The following is a 20,273-nucleotide window of genomic DNA, read 5'->3' on the forward strand; positions in this document are numbered from 1 at the left end:
GTTATATTCTTGTCACCCTTAACAATAACTGACCCATAATGCATTAGCAATCTGTCCCTAGATTGTGAGGAATCAGATAGTTAAAATTAAATTTAGAAAGTTAAAATACTTGTCATCACATTAAAAACATATTACATCAGTTTAGATGAGCTGCAAGTAAATCATCCCCTTACCTTTCAGAAGATAAAAAGTTTAGTGACTACTATTTACACACTTTGAATATTTTATATTAGAGTGGTCATCATCATTTACACGGATTATTTTCTATGTCCACTTCCAATTCACAAATATCAGGGTGTTTGTTATGTAGCAGTTAACATTTCAAGCTTCTCTGAAAAGGCGTCCTTATATAAAACAACAGAGATAACTGCATATTATCAAAAGGTCATTTAGAGATTTTAAAAATAAAATCATTAGGGACCCCTTAAGAAAAGTAGAGCAATGAACTGTAATTTTAAAAATGTATATAATAGCACAAAAATCAAAGTCTTAATGGACACTCATTTGAGATAGTTCATTTTGTTTTTGTTTTGTTTTAAACATAGATTTCTAGAGCATTAAAAACAATCCTCATAGGTTTGTTAAACCTTTAGCGGAAGATTACAGCCCATGTTTTTGTCTTTGGTGAATAGCTGTTTGTCTCACTTTATTTACTTGGTATTGGATATTTGTCAATGTCATTTCATATCTACAGAAAATTCTTACGCTCTGTGGAGGTAGTGAATGTGTGTGTGCGTGTCTGCCGGAGGTCACATGACGGTTTCATCCTATTTGGTGGAGCAGCTTGACTTTTTTTCCCCTTGCTTTTGGTGATGGTTGTGAGTGCAGAAGTTGATTGACAGATGCATGCCAGAAACCCCCATTCTCCTTTTCAAAGACAACATATGATGGATTGCGATCTCTCAGCGCAGCAGGACACGGGGACCATGCAAGCTGTAATTGGTCAGGTATGGAGTCAGCCATTTCTCAACTCCCCTTTTTTCCACAAGGGTCTCACCATATGATTCACATAATTCATATTTACAGTACCATCTTTCTATCTGTATCTTCAGCTACCTGCCAGTGTAGTGCTGAAAGTGCGAAAGGCAAAAGGCACCCATTAAATCTGACCAGGGAAACCTCGGCTTAAAACTTCAATGCGATCCTTTTAAACAAAAACTAAAACAACAACAAAAACACTGAAGAATAAATCTAATTTATAATTTGGTCTGAATGTTTCTTAAAAATCTATTTTAGAAATTTGCTTTCTTTTTGGATTTTGATCTCTGAAAGAAAGAAAGTGCGAGAAGAGAATCAAGTGTGGTTTCCTAGGTAGTAGTTAAAATTTTTCTAATGCTGTTCAATATTTTTATTTTGACTGTGTTCTCTCCTTCTCTCTTTCTCTCCCTCTCTCCCTTTCTCCATATGGGAAATATAAATATATAAATACATGTGCCTTGACTTCTAACCCAGATAATGTGTGATTGAGCCCGGTAAATGTAGTAGTAGTCTTGGCTGCTGCAGAGGGGCAGGCTGCAAATTAAACACTGTCACAATCTGAAAGGTCCAGGTGGTCTGCTCGCGCTTCCTAATGCAATCCAGCACAGCAGCTTTAATAAACAGCTCTATTTAGTGCCTCCTCCTTGTATCTAGGGAGGTGAGCTGGTCTGGGGCTGCTGTGATGAAATGCCAGAAGAATATCTCTCAGAGGCCTCACAAGCTGATTTTTAGAGCTTTCCTGCTCTGTCGTCTTTGTCTTCCAAATGGGTCAGTGAGTCTTGCTCTTTCTGTTTGGTGCTTTCTGTGAAGTCAGTAGTTTATGTTTGTGTTAAAATGTTTGCGTTGTAAGCTAAATCAGAAGACAAAAAGGATCATTGTATTTTCATTTGCCTTCAGATAACTAAAGTGGTGGAAGGAAGGATAGTACCCTGCTGCAAAGGGAGGGTGATTTTTCTGACTATGATGGGGGTGGGGTAAGGAAAAAGGAAATATACATGGTTTCTTTTCTTTTTTGTAATGTATTTTGGACTAAATTTTTCTAAGTTATCTATGTTTACTTATGGATTGTTAACTCCTAAACCAGACTATGGTCACGAATATTTATAAACTCCTAAAAGTTTTTTTTTGTACACTCTCCAATCAAGACAAGCTGGCAAGGCAATGACATAAAATTTGTTTGCTTTATGTTAATAGCATGGTGGAAAATATATCATCTTATTCTGTTTTCAACAAAATTATAGAAAAGCACTTCAGGGTTCTGAAAGCACATGGTTTATTAATACCAGCATGCTTGCTTCATAATGTATTTTTAGATGGAAAATGTCAAATACATAATACCATGTTTTCACAGGCTCACACTGTTTTAAAAGAAGTAGATATTTGCTTCGACAGAGAAATATTTTTTAAAACTTTCAAGTTAATTTTTGTTCTATAGGCATATATAAAGTGAAGTCTCTAGGCAGGAGAAAATATATAAACTGATTTTATATACTCTTAATACCTGTTTCAATGTAAGTATTCACTGACGAGCAAATATATCAAATATAGCTAAAATAATTGTGGTGTAGGGAATGAAATAAATATCTGTTACAATAGATGACTTTTGCATATTGAAATAAAACTTGAGCCCCTGATCACTGCCTTGTCCTGTTTAATAAAACTTTTCTTAGGTTGCAGGTCCTGTCTTCTGTATGGCATAGTTATGGTTCTTAATACCGTGCAGAATTACTGTACTTCAATCTCTAATAAGAATAGGATTTCCTTTTTCTATATATTTCTGGTGAAAAATCAGGAAAGTCACTTGTAGTTTGTTATTCAGTATTGTTTATTGGAAATCAATTGTAAAGGCATATACTTTTTAAAGGCTCAGGTATATACTTAAAAAAATGAATCAGGACATATTTTTACAGATAGTAGGCTTAACTTCTAATTTGTCAGGATTTAAAATTAGTTATTATTACATAGCTCTGTATTTTGTATGTACTCTTTAGTATAAGTTTTAAAGGTTCCACATGTCTAAGAACTCTACAGGTTAATGACTTCTTATGAATACATTGTAAATAGTTGCATCAAAGTAGTCACATGCTTTCTGAAGGTGTTATTTCTCATAATTTGTTAAAAACGCCTCAAAATGCCAAGTCAGTAAATTACAAAAGCAATTGTGCTGAAGGTTGTAAACATTTCTGTGCTAAAATTTACAAACTAGAATGCTTATTTTTTATTTGAAATTGAAACAGTAAGTATTTAAAAGGAAAGAAGAATAGAATATTGTCCTATATGTATACCATAAAAGTCAGAAAGTCTATATTGAAACCATATCTAGAAATATAAAAAAGAAAGGTGGTATACATATTTGAAGTGGATTCATTTTAATAGTTACAGCACAGATAAGTGTATTTACTCAAATGATTACTTCTAACAAAAGGGAAAAGAATGTGAAAATAATTTTTATTGCTCTGCTGTCACTCAAAACCAGAAAGGGCTGGTTTATTTTTTAGCTCTTGTCTTAAATATCATCTTATATCTACTCAGCAGGTGTGAACAAGCCCATTTAATAATGCAAATGTTTGTGTTTGTTTCTGCTCAAATACGTTTTGGAATAATTATTATTTTTGTCTTTTTTTTTTCCTGTTCTGAGTGCTGTTCCTAGATGGCTTTGGGTTGGAGGAGCAAATAACCAGTTTTCAGTCAGAATATTGAAAGATTCCCATGAAGTATGAGCTTTAGGTTTTTTCATTCACTCCTAGGATGAAATATCCACAGTTGCTTCCACTGTAGGGAAGAGTAGACTTTTCTGTTTCTGGCCATGATCCAGCTCAGGACACAGCGCTGGCTTCACAGAGTAGAAATTGCTCATATATGCCTTTCCCCTAGGATTTCTCCTCCCCCAAGCAAGCAATTAAGCAGTCTAGTACTTGGAAGAACAAACTCCCTGCCTAGTATATCAAGATGAAGAAACTTGGTTCATTCACACAATTTTTGGAAATCAAATCAGATTTCTGATAGCAATTACCTGTAGTTAGCTTCCTAACCCCTTGAAGGTAGGATGGATTGTTATTCATGGGATGATTTTCAATTCAATTCAATTACACAGTTAATCAGTTTCTGATCGTTGGTTTGATTATCATTTAGAAATGAAGACTTGCATTTCCATCTCTTATGGCCATGTTTAGTGCTTCGTTTCTTTTTTTTGCAGACCTGAGCTTGTGAGTGACAGATTAGTTCATCAGTACTGCGGACCTCCTGTTTTTGTTTTTTCTCATCTCATACAGTCGGGTCACTGTGTCCAATACTCCTTCTGGCACTGCTGTCCCCAGAGGACCTAGGCAGCCCACCATCCTGATGCACAGGCCTGAGGGTCCCTGTTGGCTTCACGTCTATAGACTGACTTTTGCAAATATTGCAGAACAGAGGATATTAAATTAGTTGTTAATAAAAACAACAGATGAACCAAATTAGATGAAAATATTTATCAAGTATATCTAAGAGTTTGCTGGGAGTGAGAGAGAGACAGCTGGATAAAGTGATCATGGATGCACTTCCAGTTGACATTGCTAAAGTACTAGTAGAAGAGAGAAGAGACCACACATTCTATATTTTAATAGCATTAGAAGTGCAATAAAAAGCTGTTTACAATTTCCCTTACTGGTACAATGGGTCTTTTATTTTTCAAAGTACATTTCGACCATGTGAAGTGTTGTAAAGTTGTACATCAGAAAACTAATGCAAATGTCTCAGACAGTGCTCAGTATGTGTGCATGCATTTGGCTTAACAGTATCTCCATGTATGTTTTCTTATATGGAGATTTTAAAACACACAAATATTTCACCGTTATAGCATCAAAACAATTAATTTTACATGGAGGTTTGTTTATACCATCCCTTGTTCCAAAAAGTATTTAATGTAGATTTAATAATAATTTGCTTACCTAAAATATGCTCAAATTGATGTGTGATGCAAGTGGTCTGGGGAGAGGGGACATTGGCTCTCATAACACACCTGAAGATTGCCCTCTGTCAATTTAGACTGATATTCGTGCCTTATATATAAAAATGAAACACTGGGGCTAACCTAACCCTGTTTTACTCATGTGAAGCATAATTCCCATATACTCTTAAAAAAAGTCATTTTTGTGGGTGTGAATGCCTGTATTTTTGAAACTGACAGATTGCTTCAACAAATTTATGTATTTTGGGAGTGTGAAATTATTACTGCTTTAATTTTATTGAGAATACTTTTTCCCCAAGGTATTATGGATGAATGGTATACTAGAAAAAACACAGATTAATTAAGGATTATTCTTTCTTATAAGGTCAGTGAAGGATGTTTCTTCATTGACCTTTTCTTTGCTATGTAAACTGCATATTACCAGTTTCAAGTATTTTTCTCTTTATTGCTTACAAAAATTGGAATATAATTAACATGTCTGCAAATACTGAAAAACTTCACTTTGCAATTGCATTGTGATATTGTACAAGCTGTTACTCTTTTCTAACGCTTGATTGAGTAGAAAATAAAGTTGTGACATAAAGCGCAAACATGAAAGGATCAGACTTGAAGAAACAATGTGCAAAAAGATAAATATTGACTTTAATTTGAACGCTAAAAGAAAATCCAAATTACACAACTTCTAAATTAATTTGTAATTTATGGCCAAATCTTTACTTGGGAGATAATAGCTGCTCTATATATAATCTCAAACCTGGATTTATGTTCTTTTTCCCTTCCCTCCCTCCCTACATCCCTTTCTTCCTTTCTGCTTTTGTTCCTGCCTCCCTCCTTTTTTTTCTGTAGGTGAAATGTGTATCCAATAAAGTAAATTACCAACTCAAGTTTGCTCTGTTAGCCTATGTAAATTGCTCTGTTGAGCCATATTGTCTTAAACTGATCCAAAATTGTAATCAACATTTGTACCAGTTTTGCTTTTTACACATTTCTTCTGCATCTCAATTTGAAGAAGCGGTTGTGAGTGAAACACTATCACTACATTTCAGTAAAGATTTATTTTTCTTTTTATTATTTTCTTGTTCTTCCCAGTTCCACAATGTGAGCCATTTATGGTGAATATTGCTTAATTTTTACTGGAAAAATTCCTTCCTGGTTTTCTGTATGCTTGTGTTATTTTTCCACACCCCACTTATAAATGATCATATTATTGTTATTTCAGGGATAGCACTTCTCATAAATGTAAAACCATTGTATGTAAGTAATAGCAAAATAATTGAAAACATCTTTGATTATTTACATTAAAGGAAATTCTCTAGGTTTTAAAACACTTGTTTTTCAGGTTGGCTGGTCTTCAGAAAATAGCTTTTTGTTTTATCAGTAGCTTTAAAACCCCCATGGTATGAAAGATTCTTTCTTCAAAAGACAGACATTAGCTGTTGATACTTGGCACTGATTCTAGGTGAAATGCAACCCTATTCCTTTCAACAGCACTTTTTAAATTATAAGACAAAAAAAATTGAAGATCAACTGAGTATTCTCACTTTCACCTATTTTCAGCCTTCCCCTGACCCAGAAGGTACATTTTTCCCATGGGAAAAGGTACCCACATAATTTCCAGCACTTCCCTAGTCCTAGGGTCAAAGATGCAAATAAACGTGTTGACACCTTTAATGAAAAGGATATAGTTGCTCAAAAGTATTGCTCTGACATTTTGTTCTCCTTCTTCACTGCCATTTCTCCATCAGCTTTTCTTCTCTTTTCCACTGTGAACCAGAGTCAGTTTGATGAGTAATAAGTGAAAAGCGAAATCTTTGTGGGCTTCCCAGGCAGGAAAGGGCACTGGAAAGAGAGACAAGACCTCGAGCAAAACAAAGCAAAAAGGCAGCAGAAAACTCACCAATATACTTCCTTCTTTAGTTTATATTTCTAAGTTATTTTGTAAGCTTACCTCATCTCACCTAGCAATTCAAATCACACACAAAAAATACAGTGAAATAATACGTTAGCACAGGAAAACTAGAATTAAAAAACAAAATCTAAGAAAAGGCCTCACAGTGCTTGTGCTGTACACAAATTTCAATATTAAGGAAAACTTTTCTTTAAATCTTTAGAGCTTTTTACAAGAGGTTAGCCAGTGCTCCGATGCTGTGAAATAGTACTTATTATTTCTGGAGTTTAATATGATGTTGACCCTGCATATTTTATGACTTTGGTTTTTGATGAATAATTTAAAACTATTTTTAGAAGAAAATATTTATCTCTAACACCTAAAAACTTAGAGAAACAGGTATATTTTTAAAAGAATACATACACGTTAAATGGTGTTTTTAGCATTGATCAGAACTCAGGCAAATTCCTGTTCAAAAGAACAAAGTACAACATTTATAGGGAGCTTAGTTTTCAGTGCAGAATTCATATACAGATTTTTTTAAAGGAAGCAGGTTTTTGTTGAGAGTAAAAGGTAAATATTGTACCAAGACAGAAGCAAGGATACCAGAAGCCGTAATTGATACTGAGGAAATATGAGAAAAGTAGATATTTCTTAATTCTTCAGTTCTTTTCCTCCAAATTGGAAGGGCAGAATGGGCAAGAATGGAGCTGGACACACAATAGTAGGGACTATGGCACGCCAAACTTGCTTCAGACACAGCTAGTTAATTTTGTAAGTCTTAAATAATACTAGAAAACAAGCCTCTTTCAACCTTTTCTCCAAAAGGTTGAGAGTTAGGACAAATGTAAAATGCTGCTTAATGGGCACAAATAAAACAAGAACATCAAACTCATTTCACTTAGTGTCAGTCCTGATGATTCATCATTATGGTCAGGGCGAACTCTGGTCTTTGGGCCGAAACAATTTTATCCATTAAAAAAAAATCCAGAATGTTCCAGCTTGAATCTTATATCCTTAGGGTTACAATATTGAATTCCGAATCGGGAAACTTAATCTTGCAGCCAGATTTGACAAGATGCTGGTTGAATGGTGGGCAGAAGTGATGATTGTGGGATGAAATGCCCTAGGTCAGAATTTGAGAAAAATAAGAGATTTTGTGAAAGTTTGGCTGTGATATAAGAATGCCAAGTTTGAAAATTTCTCTCTGTTCATATCAGCAGATGGTGTTCCAGGGTCTTAAAAGTAAATCTCTGCTGTATTCATTTTCTCTGTTTCAATATTTCTTGAACAAAGTGAGTCTTTACACATTCTTAGGTGCATTTCTTGGTGTATTTCTAGAACTGCTAATACAAGAGGTGTTTGTAGTAATATTCAGAAGGTTTCTGGGAACAAAGGCTAATATGGCTCAAATCCCAAACAGTCCTACATTGTTCCTAGGTAATATATTAATCCTCAATTCAAGAACTAAAGTTGTGATTTCTTTTCTGAAAACTTTTTTCATTTGTAAACAAACCTATATCTAGATTTCTAGTGATGAAAGAATTTAGAGTAAAAATGAAAATGAGGCAGTCTAGCAATCTAATTCATTAACACACATGCACACTCACAGACATACTTTAAACATTTTGGGAATACTTGACTATTTAACCTCTAATAATCTAAAAATACTTTGTCTCTGTTTTCAATCTTAGTACCTGAAAAAATTATGACAGATGTTTACTTAAAATACTCCTCTCAACTTGGTTGAGAATGGAAAAATACTTTGCAACTTTTTTGTTTTTGTTTTGAGATGAGGTCTTGCCATGTTGCTGAGGCTGGCTGTGAACTCCTGGGCTCAAGAGACCCTCCCACCTCAGCCTCCTGAGTAGTACTTTGCAGCTGTTAAACATCAAGTTTGTGGTAAGAATTCGAGTACATAGTCGATCGGAAAACTGCAAACGTATGAATATTGCGGTTATTTCCTTCCAAAAACAGGGGGGCTCTTTGGTTTGCAATGTACTGCCATTTGTACTAGTGCTGAAACCTATCAACTGCAATTGCTTTCTCCCTTTCTACCTTTATTTATCAAATAGAATTTAAACAGCTAGTTCAGGCAGAGAGTGGAACATCTGAGTAAAAGTGACAGTACATGAACGCAATTCTTATATGCACGTGATTGAAGTGAGTTAGTTACATGGTAGACTCCTATGAGTATTTTTGAATTTTTTACTAAAAAATTATAACAGTAATGTCTGCATATGGCAAACCATTGCAATAGCACAGAATAATATAAAGTGGAAAGTAAAGTATCCTGATTCCACTCGCCACAAATAACCACTGTTAACTATTTCTTATATATCCTTCCAGAGATTTTCTATGCATGTATATGCAATCCTTACACAACCCAAGTAGAACTATACTATACATAGAGTTCTGCAACTTACTTTTACATATAAAAAATATTTTGAACCTCTTCTCATGTGACTATGAATAGATCTGCATCCTTCTCTGTAGTACTCCCTTTTATGGATATACAGTGATTTATTTAACCAGTTCTCTCTTGATCTAGCTTTTAAAAATAAGTTAGTCTCTGCAATCAGTCTAACAAGTAGAGAAGTTTCATTTCTCTTAACATAAAAGATTTCAGAATTTTCCAAATAGGATTTGTTTGAGCAGAAGAACTCATAAATAGTGTCTCCTGAGAGAAGGTTAAGTGTAATGTTAAAAGTGAAGAGTAGCTTTATGCCACAGGAAAAGATACTTATCATCTATATATTGAATACTCAAACCAATTAAAATAGCAATAAAGATCACAATATTTTATTTAGTAACAAAGAGGTAAGAATGACAGAGAATGGCGTAAGGAGCTGGTTCTCAGTCAGAAACACTGTGACTTGAAAACCTTTACGTTTGCTCCAAGCCACCAAACTCAACTGAACAAAATGCTTGTTATTTTCTTTCATGAGCATCAATGCTGTTTATTAAGATAATTGACATAGATGTATGTTTCCAATGCATGATTCAGTTAGTGTATCTAGATTAGTGAAAAAGAGACCAGAAGAAATTCATGGTAATTAATGTCAGTTAAATTTCTGTTTTCTGTATTTCATATTGTCAGACCAATCCTTCAACCCTGATTCATAAGTTAAATAATGCAGTCACAAGCAGGGCTAAATAAAAACATGTAATGAGACTTAGCTCTTGAATTCTACTAATTTAGGGTTCTGAGAAGGTAGACAAAGTGTACATTATTGAAATATTCCAGAGAATGTAAAAAGTTATGTTTTACGTTTCTTTTAGGATATGTCTCTGCTCGTTCTCTTTAATTACGTCACCTCACATATACTAAGAAGACAGTAACGTAGGTGGTAATGAAATCTTATATTTGAATAAAAGATAGGAGTGTGAGCTGACCATGCCATCTTTCCCCACACAGACTTCCAGAATTGAGCCTATGGAACTGTCCACTGGGTAGGTGTGTTCTTTTTCCCTCTTGTTTCTTCCTTCCAGATGCTAAGACAAGTATGCTTCATCTGTAGATTTAAAGGTAGCTGGCTTCTTTGCCTGGAGCTTAAAACGGGCTTTTAAGAACAAATTGCAGAGTATGGCTTTAATATTAATGATCTTCTTTGAACCCCACAGCTTTAGAAGTAAGTACAGATCATCATCCCCATTTTATAGAAGTGGAAGCTGGCTCAGAGAGGTTATGTGTCTTATTTGTAGCCATATTGCTAATGAGTGGAAGAAATGAGACTTGAACTCATATCATTTTCTAAAGTTTCACTGTTTCCCTCTGCCTGCCTTTTAGAACCACCAGGGGCAACCTTTAAAAATCTACTGATGTGAAGGACTCATTCTCAGAAATTCTGGTTCTATTTATCTGGGTGGAGCTTGGGTATTAGTATTTTTAAAAAGCTTTACAGGTGATTCTAGTGCACTCTATACACCTATGAAAATTGAACCATGTAACCCCTCCTGCCCCCCGCCAATCATAAATCAACAGCAGAAGAGGAATGGAGGGAATGTAGTCTGGTATTCATTTCATGTATCCCTGTGTGTCTGTGTGTGTTTCAGTGGGGCTGTTGTAAACTTTCTTGAATGTCTAATGTTTAATACTATTTTTCATCCAGAAAAGGGCTAAATATTTACCCATCCAAAAAACAACAGTAGTAATAATCTACCAATAAGTGAGCACTTACTAGGTGCCAGGCACTTTGCTGGTATAATTTAATCCTCATGCCAGGTCTGTAAGGTAGGTACTGTTGTTATTTCCATTTTAGCAAGTAGAAAGCTGAGGCTAAGGACGTGGTGCAAGGCCCTGCAAGACAGTAAGTGGCAAAGTTGGAATTGGTCCGGAGAATGCTGGAGACCAGGTATAAATCCTTAATCATATGCAAAATCACACAATTGAAACATGGCCGTAACATTACCTGTGGAAAGTGTCATCTCTTTATGAAAGCTGATTTCATTACAGCAACATCCCATTTACTCCCTCCCTGACTTCCTCCTTCCTTTCCTCTTTTTCCTCCTCCTACTGTTGCCATCAATAACTGTTGTACTTGGGCTCCAAATGGTGTCCTGGAAGATGATCCTTTTGTAAAATGTAAAATGGTAGACCCGTTGGGGAGTGGAAGGGTGGACGAGCAAATCGGTGCTCTTTGATAGCTTTCGTCAAAGAGCTGCTCCTAACTTTGAGGCTAGGAGCCACACTAGCCTCAAATAGTTGATGTCCCAATCCTCCATGAGCTATGCCTTTAGATGTGTCCAACTTTAAATACAGTGTCCCAAGTTATTTTCACAAATAAGTTTGTAAGTACCCCATGTCACAGTCAGATGCCTTTAGACTTACAAAGTAATCTGAGTACAGAGATGTATAAATTCTCTGAATAAATTATTCTTTTGTTAAATAATAATTATTTAATTGTTTGATAATTAAAACTATTCTTTTATTAAAATTATCACCTTTAGTAAATAGGGCAGCCATAAAACAAATAAGATCAAAAGCTAAGATGGTTTCATAAGTGACATAATAGAATAGATATTTGGGATTATAAAATAGCATTTGAGAGAAATCACACCTTTTCATGATCAGTTTTAATAATTTTTGCAATTTGCTTCACTTTGTTTCTCAAAGCTGGAAGAAATTTTTTAGGGATAAATTATTTGAGTGACTTTAAGAAGTGATTTGGAAATATCTGTTAAAAGTATTCTTTAACTCTCATTTCTGCATATGAGAGTTTACCTATTAACGCATATAGAGGTTATACAAATAAAATATATCCTGAGAAGTAAGATATATATATATATAGAAAGAGAGACAGAGAGAGAGTAGTAGGATATAGGCACTGTTCTGTGTGTGTTTGTGTGTGTGTGTGTGTGTGTTTCTGTGTGTGTGTGTGTGTGTGTGTGTGTGGAAAATTCCCATGCGTAATTTCAGGAAAGGCTTGAAAACAGGTTCATATCTTTAAAATGCTGATGGAGTCTGAACTATTTGAGATTCATAGCCTCAGGAACTCTTTTATCTTTTGATAAATTAACATTCTGTCAATCATCTATCATCTGTATATCTATCATCTTTTAACTGATTAAGATTCTTGCCTAAATTTGAAATCAAATTCCACTTATTTGCAAGATAAGTTTGTTTTCTCCATCCATTCTTCACAAAAACTCAACAAAATTCTGGCCAAATATATGTTGGCACTTCTAAATTCATTTTTATGAAATAATTGTATTGTATCATTAAGGATTATGGTGATATGAAGTCAGAGGATTCTACCAAAAAAAGTATATCTTAACTCAAATTTTGGAAAACTTAAAAAAAATCCTGTGGTATTTCTCATATTTTGAATTCAATAAAGGGCATCTTTTATCTGGCTGTTTTCAACTAACCTTTTTCCTGTCAAATGGCATTTTAAACATTGTGGCCCTGGAGATGGAGTGGGGCTGAAAAAGAGAACTTTCTTTCTACTTAGTAGTTTGAAATGTTCACAAAATGTTATCTTATTTACATTTATGTGTTATGAGTGTAAGGCCAAATAGAGTGTACTCCTAAATATCTCCTTTTGCTTTTACAAATGATTCAGCCATGCCAGACCTCATGGATATATGGTTAGAAAACAAAATGCTGATTTGGTGAAATAAATCAACATGATCTTCAACAAAGCACTTACTGCCTTGGAACATCAGAAGGGAACATAATGCTTGGTAGAGACAGCGTTGTTCTTTTTCTTTTTCTGGAGCCTGTAATATAATATATCTTATATCTTGTACCGCCACCTCTCCACACCTGCATCCCTCCTTTCAGTGATCACTCTGAATCACAGGGAGGGGACATGGTCATTGTTCAAACAGATAAGCTGAGCCTTGATACCATCTCCTGCAAGAGCCCAGCAAAGCGGGAAATTGGGTTGAATCTTTTGAGAGGGAGTAAAAGAGAGACGTGTGCTAGAATCCAACACAGTAGACAAGGATACGAGTTGGAGATTTTGTGCATTAAGACCTTGGTAGGTTTTCTCATCTATTCACATCTCCCTTCCTTCAATATTTCTTGGTGGTTTTCTTTCTTTCTAGTTGGACCAAATCTTTATAAGAAATAGAGATTTGAAGGAAATATTGAAGACAAGAGACTATGCTGCCCCCTGGTTATTTGCTTAAAGTCAGCACATTAACTTGATACCATAGCACAAATTATGGGCTCAAATTATTAATATGTTTATGAACAAATGAGCAGAAGAGTATGTCCCTAACTTAACCAATTATTATTTATGTTTAGGAAGAATTGCCATTATACATTAATAAAGAGATAAATACATGCCTCATGCACTCATTTTATTCTATTAGAGTTTCAAGGGACAATAAATAAGACCCTTTCTTTAATTTCTTAGTTTGTTTTCATTTAATACTTATAAATCTCACTGAAAACCGTGGCTTTAGACCTGCAACCAAATTGGTTTGCTAGCATCTTGTGCCCTGCATTTTGATCTTGGTACAGTCTACCAGCGGAAAGTTTGGGTCTGAGGAAGAGACCCATTTACCCAGGGTTTCTGCTTCCTACTGGGAGTGGGACAAAGAGGGAAAAGATCAAATTCACATATAGGACTAGAGGCCATGAATGTCATACTCTTGTCATGCACCAATGTAATACAGAATTGCTCCTCGCATGGGTGAAAAGTATGTTCACATGAAAACCTGAGCCCAGGGGAACAGAGTGCCTCCTCCCACCCTTCTTTATCTGGACAATTCCTTCCAGCCAATTTTTTTCAGGAAAGAGTGATATTGGTGTATTATTGAGGCCATTGCCAGACTGAAAATCCAAGCAAAGGGGCTTGAATAGAATAGAATTAACAGCTCTTTGTATTTTCAGTTTAGACTGGTGCAGAGATGTTTCTTTTCCTTTCACTTCTCTCTCTCTCTCTCCCTCTCTCTCACATCTCTATCTTTATCTGTCTTTAACTGTATAACATTTTCTCTTCTGTCTCCATACCCCCTCCTTCCCTTCTCTACAATGGAATTGGCCCATAATCATCTCAGAACAGGTGAAGAGTTGAAAGCATTGCTAGAGACCACACAGGTTGTTGTTTTCTCTTCATACTCAGCATCTTACTCCTTCCCCTTATCTCCTACTTCCCATACAACTCCTAAGTCTCTCTAGAGGTATGTCCTGGCCTGTAGCGGGAGCTCAGTGGGCACTATGGAATGACTGCTTCGTTACGACTATCACTCTCCTAATTTATACCTCAGTAGAATGCTCGTCTCAAGTGGTTTTGAAGCCTCAAGTTGCCTTTGCTCCATTTGTTCCCTCTCAACATTCCTTGTCTGGGAATTTGTTTTTTGCGCTCTGCTCCTAGCTTCATTTCAGAGTGTATAAATGAGGCTATCCTTGAAAACAGTCATTTTCTATTTTCATATGATGTCTAAAAGGAAAGGGCTTCTCAGCCATGGTTCCTTATTCAAACTGCATAACACGTTTAATTTAAGCAGCCACCACCATGGTATCCAGCAGATGCTTATTTTTAGGAAGTCATAATGTTGAATCTTAAAATGTGAAGAGGGGACACGAGGTTCTTTGTAACAGATCTTAAAAGACAAAGGGGAGTGGAGAATGAGGACACAGAGTTTGTGTTTCAGGAGTTTACACTGACTAGATTTTAAGTTACATGGGGACCAGATAAACAAGGCATGACCAAAGGAGCATGACTGAAAAACAGCTTATAAAGCCAATATCATTGTCTTCAGGGATTTCATGAAAATATTCTTCTATTTTTTTGCGGCAAAAACAAATCTGAACTAACGCTTTGCCACCTTTAAAACATAGTCTCTGAAATATTACTCCGGGTGGAAATATTGTGTTACTATTCACTTTAGCAATGTTTTATGCAGTACAAGTGACTGTGAATAATTTTCATTTTTCTACAGTCTGGAAAATGGATTATTCAAATCATGTTTTAAAACTTTTAATACAAAAGGCCACAGAAGAGTATGTTAATTGGCAGCTTCATGCGTACTTACAAATTGACAAAGTTAATGAATAATAAAATATAATGAATAAAGAGATTATTTTGGTAGTACTTGGAAACAGTGACTTGAGGTTAGGATCTACTCTAGTTGGTTCTTGAATAATATTTTCTCAAAATAATGTCTAAGTGGCCGGGCGCGGTGGCTCACGCCTGTAATCCCAGCACTTTGGGAGGCCGAGGCGGGCGGATCACGAGGTCAGGAGATCGAGACCATCCTGGCTAACACGGTGAAACCCCGTCTCTACTAAAAATACAAAAAATTAGCCGGGCGTGGTAGCGGGCGCCTGTAGTCCCAGCTACTCGGGAGGCTGAGGCAGGAGAATGGCGTGAACCCGGGAGGCGGAGCTTGCAGTGAGCCGAGATCGCGCCACTGCACTCCAGCCTGGGCGACAGAGCGAGACTCCGTCTCAAAAAAAAAAAAAAAAAAAAATGTCTAAGTAAAGTTATGTTAATGGACTATTTTTTATTTCTGTGTATAAAGATAAGCAAATAGTAATATTTGATCACTTGACATTTAATTTTTTCTTGGTTTTTCAGCTCAGTTTTCAACATAGTAGTGAAGCTTATTTATACATATACATATATTCCTATATATATTCTTTTTAATGAAATAAGTATTGCTCTTCCGTATAAGAAATTAAGGAAAAAGGAATATAGGCAAAGGTAAAAAGAAAATAAGATTTTAGACTAGATCAGTAAAAAATGCAGTGTTGATTGGTTTCATTTATTTGAATGAGTGTCATGCATAACGGTTATAATTTTCAAGTTTTAAATTAGGATTGTGTAACATTATAAAGTATAAAATGGTATCTTAAAATGTCAGAAATAATGTCTGAGACTGAAATCGGGATTTCTCAGGGGTTGCAGGTTTAAGTTTATGATTCCAGAAATAACCTAAGGGAAAATCTGTCTAGCACTTGAAGTGACACTGATCAACACTGATATTTGAATTGCAGGATTTTAAACACACACACACACACACACACACACACACACACCAGTGGTTCATATTTGTTTTTTTTAATAGTATATGGAAACCTTTTTTTTGGTCTTTTCACAAGAAGTCAAAACTTGTGAAATGTGTAAAGTACTCCAAGTTTAATGCATCAACATAGCATTCCGTGGAAGAAGAACATGCCTGGTGTTCTGAGTGCGTATTTCGGAGCACTGGCCTCTTGCTGGTCCAAAGGAGTAACATGTTCTCAGGGGCTTGAGTTTCTCCCTTTGGAGGCAAAATTTAGCTCAGTCATTCCTTAGTACCTTTCACAGCTGTGGGTAATATTCATTTTCTTATCTCTCCTAGAAGTGATTTTTCCACTTGGTTGAACAAACCTTCTGTCCACCTAGAATTCAAAAAGTCTGAGGCTGAAAAAAGGTGAACCCGTCAATTTTGTTAGTGCCAACTCTTCTTTGTTATTCTCAATTTTCCTATATTCATTGAGCTTTGGATAAATATCATGTCATCTCTTTCTAAAAAACATGGGAACTCCAAGCTGCAAGAGTGCTACATGATGTGCCCGAGTGAATAAACAACCTGGAAATTGGAAACAGACAGCAGAGTGGGATGGGATGGGTGTGAGGAGTCACTCAGTTGGTCAGGAAAGCCAGGCAGAGGTTTTGCAAAACAGTGTTGTGTCATGGTGGTATAATGACTGGTACTCGGTGGGTTTCAGAGGAGGTAAGAGGAATAGGAGGGAGGCGGGAGAAACAGGGAATTGATTCTGCAGGTCCCAGAGGAGGAAGGGAAGGATAATTCTGCATGGAAGAACTAGGAAAATCCATTTGCCAGGACAAAAGTGCAAATGAGGCTTTGGGCACAGAAAAAAAGTGTCTGCCAGTTTGTTGAACCCAGGGCATGGGGGCAGAGTAGGACTAGAGGCTGACATACATGAATGCTCCTCACCATGCCCGTGACAGGGTTGGTGAGCAGAGCTGGGGACAGGGTTGAGTCTGGAGGTGCTAATCAGTGACCCTCTGAATAAAGAAGGGTTGTGTGGTCAGAGAATCCAGCTGGCTCTGTTTTGTTTTCCCCACTACCCAGTTTTCTTTACCACTACTCTTCCCCTCCCTGGTTCCCTGGTTCAGTCCCTCCTCACTTCAGAGCTCTACTTTGCTCTCCCCACTCCTTCAGTTCCCATTCCAATTCACAATGCCCTCAATTCCAGATAAAACCTAAAAACCTGCCATTTTGTATCTTGTCATTCTGCTCACCCACCCACTAATGTGGTGAATTTAAACTCTCTACAACCTGCTGCCATCTTACTTCCCCAGTCCTTAACTTCCAAGAATCCCCATTGACAGACTGATCAACTCAGATCTTCTTATTGAAAGCTTTTCAAACATTTCCCCAGAAGAAATCCCTGGAAAGCCATGTATTGCAGAAATCCCTGGAAAGCCATGCATATTCATTATATTGACCATAGAATTTGAAACCCAATGCTTAATTTCAGAGGTGTCTTCTTCATAGCTCAATGTTCCTCCATTACTTGTGTTTTAAAAAGGGATCAAAAGTACTAAGTTGCTTTCCAGAGATTCCTTGGGAATTCATGAACATCTATCCATTCTGTGTCTTGGAGAATGATTAGAATTATACAAATCAGGACAACTTAATTAGAAAAGATATTGTTAAAGAAGCTGTCTTCCAAGAATTTGACCTCTGAAACTTGTCCTTCTCACTGGCCCACCCTCTGGCATTTGTTTCTCCTGCATCTTCAAGGCAATATTGCTAAGTGGTTAAGAGAGGACTGAAAATGACACATGTATACATATGTAACAAATCTGCACGTTGTGCACATGTACCCTAAAACTTAAAGTATAATACAAAAAATAAATAAAATAAAATTCCCTTTGTGATTAAAAAAAAGAGAGAGGACTAAAATATTTGTTTGGCTACAGAGGGAGAAATTCCCTCAGTCCTTGTAGAATTATAAGGTCCCAATGAATAATTTTTCATTAGCTACTTGAGGCAGGGGCCATATTTTCCCACAGTCTCTAGCAAAATTCTTTATGAGCATTTGAATACCAGGCCCATCACCTTTTATAGCTTTTATACCTTGCACAACTTAGCTCCTCTGTGTTTCGGTTCTTGAACAGTGAAGCAAGAGTTATAAAAATCACTACCTCAGAGGGTGGCTGTGAGAATTACACATAAGATAATTCATGTAGAGAATGAAGCACAGTGCTTGACTCACAGAAAACACTACATGTACATGAGTTAATCTGATTATTGCCACCCATTTACTTCTTGTATCTATCCTCACATTCTTGCTTCTTCAGTACTTAAACTTTCCTTGTAGAAGAAATGGAAGCGCTCATCCATCTTTGCCTTTTGTGCGAGATATTGCTGGTCATGCTTCTTGAAGCTCCTTAGTAAGGGGCTTGGCTTTTTTTTTTTTTTTTTTTTTTTTTTTTTTTTTTAGACAGAGTTTTGCTCTTGTTGCCCAGGCTGGAGTGGAATGGCGCGATCTCGGCTCACTGCAACCTCCACCTCCCTGGTTCAAGCGATTCTCCTGTCTCAGCCTCCTGAGTAGCTAGGATTACAGGCGGCCGCCACTATGCCTGGCTAATTTTTGGTATTTTTAGTAAAGATGGGGTTTCACCATGTTGGCCAGGCTGGTCTCAAACTCCCGACTTCAGGTGATCTGCCTGCCTCGGCCTCCCAAAGTGCTGGGATTACAGATGTGAGCCACTGCACCCAGCTGGGGCTTGGCTTTTTTGACCCTAACCTTCTACTCCCAGTTTTCTTACCTCTCTTCTATTTATTTAACTTGCTATTGCATCCTCCTTCTCTCCAGAAAGAGTCATTCCCAAGGTTTGCTCACAGGTTCTTCTCTTTCTTCAGTATTCCCATCAGCTTTAGTAACTCCAACTATTATTTCTATCTATTCTTTCATCCACTTGCAGCCTTGACCACTTTTTTAGAGCATTATCTACCTAGAAAACATCCATGACTTTCCCTTCACAAGCATCATGTTGGATGCTAAAGGCATCTTTCCTACAAATCCACTCCACCTGAAAGAATAACAGCACTTACTTTTTACTTTTACTGTGTGCCAGACTGTTCTAACAACTCTGCTTGTGTATCTATTTCAACATGAAAAAGTGGCAAAGTTGAGGTTCAAGTTCAAGCAGGCTTACTCTATGTTTATACCTCTTGACTTGCTTATATCCGCAAAGGCTGACAGCCTTCCATTCACTGAATCTTGGGCCCTCAGTCACCTTGACTCCCCCCACCTTTAATGAATGGACAGAGCACATGGAATCTACCTGGGTTGAAAAATCTCTTTATCCAGTCTTGCTCCACCCTCCCTTCCAGACTTTTGTTCCTCTTGCCTGAATTATTGACATAATTCCTCTCTAGTCTTCCTGTTCCTATGTTTTCTGTACATCAGTGACCTTCACACATTTCTTTTTTTCAAACAAATTTAACTTCAGAAGCCCCAAATGTAGAGCAGAGAAAGGCAGTGGGGCTCTCACTGAAACTGGGAGAAGAACCCAGATTTCCACCTGCTCCGTGTTGACTTTGTTCACTATTGAGCCAGATTCTGGATAATTTCCTTTAGACATGGCTTGGAATGCATTCTTCCCTATTCTGAAACACAAGGTCATGCAAAGCCCCATCCTGTCTTTTCCTGGTTTGCTTTTTTTTCTTTCACTCCTCCAATTCAGACTCTAAACTCTAGTCTAATTGAACTAGACTACTCACTTTTCTCAAACATCTGCAGTTTCTTTCTTCCTTATCTCTGAACTTCCACAACAATTTCTGTTTACTTAAATCTTGTCCATCCTTCCGAAGCAATAGCTCCTGCAGCAATCTTCTACCTGTCTGCCTGAACCAGCCTGGCCTCATCTGAATCCTTAGAGCACATCGTGCCTCTTTTTGGCATCCACATTCTGTTTTCTTTTAGGGGTATTATAAGCCTGTGTTCTATTTCCCCTTGATGATGACCTCTAGGGGATT

General features: G+C 36.7%; 1 protein-coding gene across 1 annotated transcript in view; it reads left to right on the forward strand.

Moving 5' to 3' along the window:
* The first annotated feature begins 842 nt into the window (after nt 1-842).
* The window catches only part of POU6F2 (POU class 6 homeobox 2), a 491,076-nt gene continuing 471,645 nt past the window's right edge, over nt 843-20,273 (forward strand). The window contains exon 1 of the mRNA XM_057302852.1: nt 843-947. Coding sequence (XP_057158835.1) covers nt 843-947 — 105 coding nt within the window. The remainder of the gene's footprint in view (nt 948-20,273) is intronic.

The sequence above is a fragment of the Pan paniscus genome, chromosome 6 (genome assembly GCF_029289425.2).
Source record: "Pan paniscus chromosome 6, NHGRI_mPanPan1-v2.0_pri, whole genome shotgun sequence".
Lineage (NCBI taxonomy): Eukaryota > Metazoa > Chordata > Mammalia > Primates > Hominidae > Pan > Pan paniscus.